At 40.6% G+C, this 11,954-nt stretch overlaps 1 protein-coding gene across 1 annotated transcript; it reads right to left on the bottom strand.

The window, feature by feature from the left end:
* Window positions 1-5,787: 5,787 nt before the first annotated feature.
* LOC124139789 (uncharacterized protein PF3D7_1120000-like) lies at window positions 5,788-8,237 on the bottom strand. Its single transcript, XM_046507116.2, has 3 exons — window positions 8,125-8,237; window positions 6,538-7,178; window positions 5,788-5,938 (listed from the first exon to the last, which is right to left on the bottom strand). The coding sequence occupies exons 1-2, from the start codon at window positions 8,140-8,142 to the stop codon at window positions 6,558-6,560; spliced, it is 639 nt and encodes a 212-aa protein (XP_046363072.1). The 5' UTR covers window positions 8,143-8,237; the 3' UTR covers window positions 5,788-5,938; window positions 6,538-6,557.
* Window positions 8,238-11,954: the final 3,717 nt, after the last annotated feature.

Below are 11,954 nucleotides of genomic sequence, written 5' to 3'. Positions count from 1 at the left end.
TGCCTAGTGCTTGTTCTCATGCTTATAGCTGGCTAGAGTTGGGATCTGGTGGTCAGTCTCTAAGTTGGCTGATTGTGGGTCATTGTTCCCTGATGATGTATGATAATGCATCTCTCTACATACATTGGCTATTCCAAGGTATGTAATACTGTACATATACTAGCCACATAAAGAAACTGTGCACGGAGAAAATATATTCTGGATTGAAATACAACACAGCAAGAACAAATTGATGCAGACGCTGTAGCAGCTGAATGATCGGACCATAAGAAAATGTCAACGGGACCTGAACAACATCTGTTACGATGACGTCAGAAGATCAAAATGGAGTAGGGGGTCAAACGACAAAGTCACAAAGTCAATAACGAGTATGACCACCCTGTGTGTGAATCACAGCAGTGCATCGGCGTCGCATGGAGTCCACCAAATGGGCCTGGAAGGCCTGGGGAATGGCCTGCCATATCCTCCTCAAATCCTGTGCCAAGTCACGGACGTTATCTGGAGGATGTGAAGACGACGCAGACGGTGCTCAATTTCATCCCACACATGCTCTATTGGGGAGAGATCTGGAGAAATTGCAGGCCATGGCAGTAACATGACATTGTTATGGTGAAGGAAATCCATTGCCACCCTAGCCGTGTGAGGACGAGCGTTGTCCTGTTGAAATGTCAATCCCGGGCCATGACGTTGCAGGAAAGGAATGACCACAGGCCTCAGAATCTGATCTCTGTAGCCAACACCGGTGAGATTGCCATGAACAACCACCAAAGGGGTTCGGTGCCGTGCTGTTATCCCACCCCAAATCATCACAGAGCCACCTCCAAAACGATTCCTCTCCACAATACAGTTGCGTGCATATCGTTCTCCCAAACGCCGGTAGACACGTTGGCGCCCGTCACTGTGGGAAATGTTGAACCTCGATTCATCTGTAAAGACAACATTTCTCCACCATATTCGAGGTTGGCGAACATGATTTCGACACCATCTTAGACGGTTGACTCGATGACGGTGTGTCACGATGGGACGTATGGCAGGGCATCGTGGTCGAATCCCGTACTGACGTAAACGATTCCTGACAGTGTTGGGATGGATACGGCGCAGTCCAGGAATTGTCTGGGACGTCGTTACTGCCGTTTGGAACCTGTGTCGGAGATGTGTAACTCGAATCCATCTGTCCTGTCTTGGCGTCGTTACTCGGGGGCGTCGTTACTCGGGGACGTCCTGAACGTGGGTGGTTGGCAACGTCATTTGTGTTCTGATAACGCCTCACCAATGCCGATGTCGTGTTACGATGGCATTGGGATTGTGTTGCCTCCTGTTGTTGCCTCATTCCCGCTCGGATCATTCCAATGGCTTTATGACGTTGTGCAGCTGTCAATCTTGGCATGATTTGCTTGTGATATGTTTTGAATTTTTGAATGACCACAGATCATGCTTTCCAAAGTGACAGCGAATTTTGAGTTGCACATGCTGTGTACAGCTGCACAGGATGCACGTGCAGTAACACATTGCACGTCCATAGGCCCCCATCAATGACGTCATATCGCATGGCACGTGCATGAGCGTTTGAATGTCTCCAATAATTGCTGTGTTCAAACCTATCTTTCATATATGGACGGTGTGCCCTTATATCTATATTTCCTCCGTGCACAGTTTCTTTATGTGGCTAGTATACATTGACTATACCAAGGTATGTATCTCTGTGCATACATTGCATATACCAAGGTATGCATACCAAAGTATGGATCTCTCTACATACATTGGATATACCAAGGTATGCATCTTTGTACATACATTGGATATGACAAGGTATGCAATACCGTACATACATAGGATATGACATGGTATGTATCTCTCTACATACATTGGATATGACAAGGTATGCATCTTTGTACATACATAGGATATACCATGGTATGCATCTCTGTATATACATTGGATATACCAAGGTATGCAAAACTGTACATACATTGGAAATGACAAGGTATGCATCTCTGTATATACATTGGATATACCAAGGTATACATCTCTGTACATACATTGGAAATGACAAGGTATGCAATACTGTACATACATTGGATATACCAAGGTATGCATCTCTGTACATACATAGGATATACCAAGGTATACAATACTCTACATACATAGGATATGACATGGTATGCATCTCTGTACATACATAGGATATACTAAGGTATGCAATACTGTACATAAATTGGATATACCAAGGTATGCAATACTGTACATACATTGGATATGCCAAGGTATACAATACTCTACATACATAGGATATGACAAGGTATGCATCTCTGTACATACATAGGATATACTAAGGTATGCAATACTGTACATAAATTGGATATACCAAGCTATGCAATACTGTACATACATTGGATATACCAAGGTATGCAATACTGTACATAAATTAGATATACAAAGGTATGCAATACTGTACATACATAGGCAATAGTGAGTGAATGTATATGGTTTTACACCGCTTTTAGCAATATTTCAGCAATATCACGCTGGGGACAACAGAAATAGGCTTCACACATTGTACCCATGTACAATGCATATCTGTACATAGGTTTTAATAAGATATTAATCCTTGTGCATTGGTTCGATTGATGAATTGTTGGCAAGCAGATTCATTCCTGTCAGAGGCTTTACATGAAACCAAAGTTTCGCGGAAGTGGTAACCATTCACAAAATGCGATCCATTGTGCTTTCTTCCAACAGTCAGCAGTTACATCTGAAATACTGTGGCCTTCAACCTAATTTACATTCTGTTCAATTCTTTTCCACCAATAACCCTTGTGGCATTTATACACCAGGGCTTACTTTCAAGAACGAGAATGCTCCTCTGCCAATGCAAAAGGGTGTGTTTCAATTTTGACAATCAGTGTTGCATTTTAGTCTGTACATCAAATAGTATGGAATTTTAGCACATTATTTTCCATACTGTAAAATGAAAAAGCACCACCAACATATGCAACGTTTCTGTCATCAAGCTGCCTTTTCGCATTTACCAAGTCATTAATGTCCACGATGTGTACCATTTAGATTTCTGCTATCAGTTAAAAAAAAAGAAGGTATTTTATTAGGTTTTAAAATAAGAATTTTCAATATGAAAGTTTTACGTGCACATATGGGTGTATTTTCACGTCTGAGAGTTGTATGGGTGCAGAGATGTTAGTGTGTGTACATCAGACTTCGTGTTGGACTGTGTCCGCTTACAAGAACAGGCAAATCCAACATTATTTCTGGATGATGTGGTCATGGAACTAAGGCTGAAAGGTCACATATTGTCCTTACAAGGATAAACATTTTTGTTGATAGATTTCGAAAAGCATCATCAAAATTTTATATTTTACAGAGTCTTTGTATGCTCTTTTTTATCACTGTACCGCCAGTGGGTTGGGTTTTCTCGTAAACCATAATAGATTACATTTTGATTAGGTCATTAAGTGACTGATATGTCATTAAGTTTAATAATATTTAATTTTAATTAATATTGACAGAGTTATGGCCCTTGCTCGTTAGCCATAATTCAAGGCTTACTCCACAATGGGGACAAAGTGTACATGTGCTTAGGTGATGAAAGGGTCATTGAAAAGATGTGTGAAAACAATCTACTTTTTGGCCTTTTGTTGCCGTACAGTGAGAGACATTCTTACAGGAACTGGTTATCTCACAGTTGCCTTGTACATGGCTTCGTGTATACTTGATTGTGAGCTTGTTAGTTGTGGCTTTTCAACTATTTCTTAACCTTGCATTTCCCAATCTTTCCTTGTTGAATTCATATATTTTCTCATATTCATTGCATTTTAATCAGAACTAGATATGCTGTGTCGGGGGATATTGATGGCTGTTATTTAAGAACCATACTCATTCTTGTGGGTTTCACTAAAGTGTAAGACCTGCAGCACTTTTCAGGGTTACACCATGATATGACTGAAATACTGTTCAAAGAGACGTTAAAAATAAAACTTACTCATATAGTACATACCAATATTTGTTTGGATGACTTTCTGAGGCCTGTGTTTCTACCTTTTCTAATTAAATGTGTCACAGTCAACAAAACATATTCGCATGTTGCAAATCCCAGGTCTGCATCTTCATAGCTGTTCTACACCACCTGACTTGCCTCCGTGGTCTAGTGGTAGATCGTCCTCCCAGAGAGCGGTAGGTCCGGCATTCGATCCCCGGACGCGTCATACCCAAAGACGTTTAAGGATGACTACTTGTTGTTACCCTGTCTGGTGAGTTGAAATGGGGTTAAACGTTGCGTTCAAGATTATTGCGCTTAAACAGTTACGTGGATGCACGTGTGTGTGTGTGTGTGTGTGTGTGTATATGCTTGTACTAGTCCGGAATAATGACAATTTTATAGTGCTAGCCCACTGAGATACCATGCATCAGTTTGACATGAATAACCCACTCAGACACGATATACTGACTCTGAGCCGACTATTGAACTGGGATGCAGACATTTCCATTCATGCAATCCACAAATAAATAGCTGTCAAAGGACCGATTACAATAAGGATGGGGTTGCAGTGTGTAACCTAGCTGTTTGTAGGTGGCCATGGTGTCCTTTGACACACCTCCAAAATAGCTCAGGTCAGTAATATTTTTTTTCTATTTGAGCACTGTTAAGAAATTAGTTTTTCATTTGAAATATCGCTGTGGAGCAGTTTTTCCAAATTCTTTTTGCACATGCTGTCCATGGTGTCTGATTCACCATGGAACCTACATATTGTCACCATGGCATCGGACCAGTCTCCTCATACTGTCAGCCCAAGGACCAATCCCCTGATACTGTTAGCCCAATCACCAGTTTCCCTATACCGTTAGCCCCAAGACCAGTTTCCTCATACCGTTAGCCTAAAGGCCCAGTTTTCTCATACCGTTAGCCCTAGGACCAAGCTCCTCATATTGTTAGCCCCAAGACCAGTCTCCTCATACCGATAGCCCAAGGACCAATCTCATACCGTTAGCCCAAGGTCCAATCTCCTCATACCGTTATCTCAAGGACCAATCTCCTCATACCATTAGCCCAAGGACCAATCTCCTCATTCCGTTATCCCAAGGACCAGTCTCCTCATACTGTTAGCCCAAGGACCAGTCTCATCATACCGTTACCCCAAGGACCAGTCTCCTCATACTGTTAGCCCCAGGACCAGTCTTCTCATACCGTTAGCCCAAGAACCAATCTCCTCATAGTGTTAGCCCCAGGACTGTCTCCTCATACCGTCAGCCCAAGGACCAATCTCCTCACACCGTTAGCCCAAGGACTAATCTCCTCATACCGTTAGCCTAAGGACCAGTCTCCTAATACCATTAGCCCAAGGACCAATCTCCTCATACCGTTAGCCCAAGGACGAGTCTCCTCATACCTTTATCCCAAGGACCAATCTCCTCATACCGTTATCCCTAGGACCAGTCTTCCCATACTGTTAGCCCAAGGACCAGTCTCCTCATACTGTTAGCCCCAGGACCAGTCTCCTCATACCGTTAACCCAAGGACCAGTCTCCTCATACTGTTAGCCCCAGGACCAGTCTCCTCACACCGCTAACCCAAGGACCATTCTCCTTATATGGTTAGCCCAATTAAAGGGGACGTGGTTTGGAAAGGGCAGTTACTTTCATAGAGTTTCACTCTATTATTAGCGTGTTATAACGTGACTGGGCATGGTATTACGAGAACACATCTGGTGTTGAGTCCTTTTATGTGATGTGAACCAGTATAAGATATTGGTGGCAAATCAAAATCAAAACGTCAAATCAATTTATGCACTTTATTTTTCATATGACCATTTCCGCTGTCAAAGGCACATCAGTTCAGGTATACTCATTACGTACATGCATCGAGACATGCATGACGGCTGTTACACACAGTTGCGGCTGGCGTACTTCTGGGTGGTAGCATCCCTTGCTGAAAAGCAGGATAAAACTATCACCACTGTACAGGATTTTCTTGCCGTAACAATGAATACACATTTTCTACTTCCTCATATTTGTTAAATCAGAGTACTGACTCTTGTTAACGATTAGTAATTTTACTCAAACTTTACATGGATAAGAAACGTATTAAGTTAATTCAAATAATTGTCAGTAGAATTTTACTCGGCCTGGTTACATTATACAACCGCAACAAGAGGTTACCAGTACATGCTTCGAGTCTTACCAGCAACATACTGGTTGACATATCAATAAATAGCTTTGTCATATCTAGACATATATTATTTTCCGCATATTTTAAACTGCTGCCTATTCATGCCTTCAACAACTGGATAAGTACACTGTAATCAATGTTATTTAATGCTTAAAACTTGCTCATTGATAATGAAATTTCCTAGCTTATTTTTTTAGATACTGATAGAGGAACTGACACAATGAGTACAGTGAATGTTGATACACATAACAAGACCCACATTCTGAATCGCTTCTTTCGGGTTTTGGGACAACCACGTGCACCAATACATAGATTCCTAAAACACTCTCCTGGATTTATTGCTACCACGAAATACTCACTTTGCCGATCTCTGTTGTTCTTACTCTTCTTTTCTGATTTCCTCTGCTACCTTCTCTTCTACCGCCTCCTCTTCTTTGATTTCCTCTGCTACCTTCTCTTCTACCGCCTCCTCTTCTTTGATTTCTTCTGCTACCTTCTCTTCTACCGCCTCCTCTTCTTTGATTTCTTCTGCTATCTTCTCTTCTACCGCCTCCTCTTCTTTGATTTCTTCTGCTATCTTCTCTTCTACCGCCTCCTCTTCTTTGATTTCTTCTGCTATCTTCTCCTTTACCGCCTCCTCTTCTTTGATTTCCTCTGCTATCTTCTCTTCTACCGCCTCCTCTTCTTTGATTTCTTCTGCTATCTTCTCTTCTACCGCTTCCTCTTCTTTGATTTCCTCTGCTATCTTCTCTTCTACCGCCGCCTCTTCTTTGATTTCTTCTCCCGCTTCTTTTACCTCTTCCGTCGCTTCTTCCACTTCTTCCTTAGCTTCTTTTATATCTTCCTTTAACTCACTTGCTTCCTCCTTTGCCTCCTCTATCTCTTCCCCCATCTTCTTTTCTAAATCTTTCCCTTCTGCCAAAAGTTTATCCTTTTCTTCTTTCAATGCCCCAACGCCCTTTTCCACTTCATCTTTCACAACCTCCCCTACACTAGCGACCTGGAACACAAGAGACACATTTTGTAAGAATTCCACAACAGGAGACAAACAGTGCTTTGGTGACCCACGACACTTTATTTTTCATATCAAATGTAAGATTATTTTGGCTAAAACCTGAGGACAAATGATATTTTGGAGGTATTTCACAGAAAAGGAAATCCGATCCTTCCTGCAAAAGTATTTAGTTCGAGAGAACCAACAGCATGTTAGTGTTGATTGTTACACATAAGATGGGATTGAAATGAAAGCGCCAATACCCTTTTCACAATTCATAATAAATCTCGATGGTTGCAAAGTCGTTTGTACGATTCCGACTATATCATAATCATTTGTTTATCAATCACTATCAAATAGTGATGATACCAGGAACTTGATAATTTCTGTAATCTTGATAATATCTACTGATCAACAGATTCCATGCTGTACAACATTAACCTCAAAATCCACAAAGTCATATTAAACTCTATCCTAAATAATAGTCCTGTACAACCTTCTTCCCTTCTTTCCCTACATAACTTCAGGATCTGCTTACCCATCCCTCCACGCAACCTCCTCATCCGCTTACCCTTCTCTTCCACTCTAGATAGTCCCACACAACCTCCAGATCCTCTTCCAGGTTAGAATACGTCTTCAGCAACCCAAGTTTGTCTTAAGACATGACTAACGGGATCGGTGGTCAGGCTCGCTGACTTTGTTGATGCATGTCATCGTATCCCAATTGCGTATCACCGGATTGTGTGGTTTAGACTCGAATATTTACATACCGACGTCATTTAGCCGGAATATTACTGAGTGCGGCGTTAAACAACAAACAAATCACAGCTAGTCCCGCACAACCACCTCCAGACCCGTCTGCTCCCTTATCAGTGTCATTTGCGGCGGTCATACCACATACAGATGAGAAGAATAAGAACATACCTAACGTAATATGAAAAAAGGTACATACCGTCGGCGGTGAAAACATGGTGCCAGTACTGTGTGATTCAAAGCCTCCCAACAGCTGTGTGAAGTGGTGGCAGTCAGTGGATGTATGTCCTTATATGCCGTCGTGACTGACACACCCAAGCAGCTGGTCACCATAGTGGCAAGGACACTATTCCTATCACGTTCAGTGATGCTGAATACAATTTATGGTTAACAATGAGTTTGGTGAAAATGGACGAGTAAGCTTTTTCAAATGAGTAGTGTTGATTTTGTGTGTGTTAATTCCCTCTGCAAAGAGACATCCCCATGTTGTATATACTAGGTATAGTTTATGATTGATTGTATGTCTGGAATGCAAGTTCTGTAGTCATATCAGAATAACACTAAAAAGCTATTAGTGTCAGGTAAATCCCGTAAACGTAGGCTACTTAGTACACTTTAAAATTCAACTAATATGATCCTTCTATCTCTGTATGACTGTCGGCGAAAATCGGACCACTGAAGTAATTCAAATATGAACCTAAATTGGGTTTGTAACGAAGGCCGAAGATCCAGCAGATGTCTATATAAATATGCAAAGCTACATCCCCTAAAGACAATGGCTCGGTTCTCTTGAAATGTGGTAATCAGAGTGATTTTTGTCGGAACTCTGCTGGTCTGATAAACGACGTTTTGCTGTACCATGGTCTTGCGTTCTGGTAATTTAAAAAACAAAACAAAACGTCCTTTCTGTAAAAAGATTTTCTATTTTAATGTATTATAACCCGAGCATTCCAGAACGCGACATTTTGGACCGATGTTATTTTTCGCATTCGCGCACGGCCCAGTCGCCTGATGCGCCGCAAATAGAGTTGCGTCCCTTGGGCGCGGCAGAAACCTCTGATTGTGGGTTCGGTTCGCCCAGATTATGTTTCTAGCTTTGTCAGCACCATACCCGTGATCGTGAGATTCACCAAAGTGGTAATCGTCTGAAACCTGCATCACTTCGGGCTTTCCTCCCACATTAAGCTGCCACCCGTGATATAACTGGGATACTGTTAAAAGCGCCGTTAAACCCAACTCACTTACTCAAATAATTAGGTATAAAATATTATTCATTTAATAATATTTCAGTCACATCACGACGCACCAATTTTAAATGTGAAGAAAGCACATTTTTTATGCAACCAGCGTCCACTGGTGTGGTGCTGATAAACTGGGGATAATAATCCACAGAGCGAAATGGGACTCGACCCCACGATCAGCGGATCCTGGTATCGTTTATTGACGAACCTCTGCACAGCGAATTGCCCAACGAAAAAATCTCAAACAGAATAATCTCGTAGTAACATTAAATACCGATAATATACACCGACATTACAACACAGTGTAAACTTTATTTTATATACTGAGTCAGCCAAACTACCAATTTGTATTCATATGCGTGTATTGTGGATACGTGATCGGCATGGTAATCGCCATGGTGTTCCTACATAGGAGAGAGGAAAATGTTAACTATTTCTATATGATCACAGGTTTTCTATATAATCACAACCGGTTCTATATCATACAAACCATCTCTGTAAACTAACAAATATTTCTATATAATCACAACCGATTCTATATCATACAAACCATCACTGTGAAATAACAATTATTTCTATATAATCACAACCATTTCCATTTAGTCACAACAATTTCTGTATAACCACAACCATGTCTATATGATCACAAACATGTCTATATAATCACAACCAGTTCTATATGATCACAACCAGTTCTATATAATCACAACCGTTTCTATATAATCACAACCGTGTCTATATAAACACAACCATTTCCATTTAATCACAACAATTTCTGTATAACCACAACCAGTTCTATATGATCACAAACATGTCTATTTAACCACAACCAGTTCTATATGATCACAAACATGTCTATTTAACCACAACCAGTTTAATATAATCACAACCGTTTCTATATAATCACAACCAATTTTAGCTCATACAAACATTTCTGTATAATCACAACCATTTCTATATAATCACAACCATTTCTATTTAATCACAACCATCAATATATCATTATCACAACCAATCTGATATCATTCTAACAATTTCTGTATAATCTTAACCATTTCTATATAATCACAACCTTTTCCATATTATCGCTATCATTTCTATATAATCACAACACTTTCTATATAATCACAACCATTTCTATATAATCACAACCGTTTCTATATAATGGCTATCATTTCCATTTAATCACAAAAGCTGTAAAACAATCCTATCAATATGTGACAGTTCAGTTTTACGTTCAGTCAAGACATGAAGATAGATACAAGACACGTATAAAACAATGTACGTGCACAGACACGTTTTAGGACATTCCAAGTCCTTGACATATGCGAGATGAATTGATTTTCACTCCACAATTACTTCTTCATGCTTTCATAAGACTTAAGATTATGAAACTCCAATGTTTTACAAGCACGTATACTCTGTTTCAGTGACCTAGGTGAGCGAAACTAAAATGGTAGCAACAAATGATGAGAAACACGACTCACGAATCGAGTAAACATGACTTAAATACAACATTAGGGTGTTACTTCCAAATTGGAAACCTTGGTGAACTACCCGTTTACCCACTTTTGAGACGTTTTAAAATAAGTTTACTTAACATTAATAAATATGTAAGTAGTATCCCTAGCTATTTGTAAAATTATACAAAATATGGAAAGATTGTGAATTTCGCGTATGTGATAGCCCCGTGGAGATGCCAGGTCAGAATAGGTGACCAACAACTTTGTTGGTCGTAAAAAGGTACCAGATGGATGGAGTGGTCACCGGTTCGCTGTCTGTGTCCGCGTCACCCGACGGTCCAGATTGTTGCTGATAATATCACTGTATTGTCTGGTCCGGACTCGATTATTTAAAGGGTGTTGTCATATAGCTGAGAAGCAGCTAAGTGCATATTTATATTACAATAAAACAAACACACTTAAATGTGAACGAATACATACCACAAGAGTTCATGGTAACTCTATTTTGTGCCCTATAGCAACAGCATATAATCTACAAAACTTTAGTCTTTGAGATTGTCGTCAACTTCGCCGTTCACACATTCACTCACTTTTTAGCGTTATTTTTTACATTGATTCATTGACAGTTATTGCCCATGACATTTAGGATCAGATACAGTGTCACAAAATTTCATAGTCGCCGTTACTTAATGCTTGACGGTATGCGGAACATGGTTGTATGTGGTTTTCTATGTTGAACAGCCGCGACTGTTCTACAAGTAGGCGTGGCGCACGCCTATGCAGATATTTCGTCATGTATTAATGTACATCAGGTGTCCGTAATATCTGTCATCAGAGAGAATATCCGGCTATATATTTTCCTATCATACACTCATTATATAAATCAGTCAACTTCAAGATCCAGACCCACCACGCCCTTCCCGTATACGCATATGGTGAATTCTCCTCCGAAATGAACATGGCTTTAAACAAGGACATAGTATATTCTTACTCTGTCCTCTCCCTGTGGTCATTCCGATATTACATAAAGAACAGGCCTCCAGAAACCTATGCTGATCCTGGAGGCAACCACACGGACCCGTGGTCAGCCTTGGTTTCATGGCTCATAACATAAGCTTTTCGGGAACACCTGGGCCCACTTGCACGAAGCGATCTTAGCGCTACAACTATTGTAAGCCTATGTTAAAGTATGGGAGTTACGATCATCTTAGCGCTTAGATCGCTTTGTGCAAGTGGGCCCTGGTGTCATTACTGATTTTCATTGGTGCATTCATATACTCGTCACATCTATTTTGCCCTTTACGTCAAATTTGATCTGTTACGGC

The sequence above is a fragment of the Haliotis rufescens genome, unplaced genomic scaffold (assembly GCF_023055435.1).
Source record: "Haliotis rufescens isolate VD_foot unplaced genomic scaffold, xgHalRufe1.0.p SCAF_1, whole genome shotgun sequence".
NCBI classification, from domain to species: domain Eukaryota; kingdom Metazoa; phylum Mollusca; class Gastropoda; order Lepetellida; family Haliotidae; genus Haliotis; species Haliotis rufescens.
This window is presented reverse-complemented; position numbering and strand designations above follow the sequence as displayed.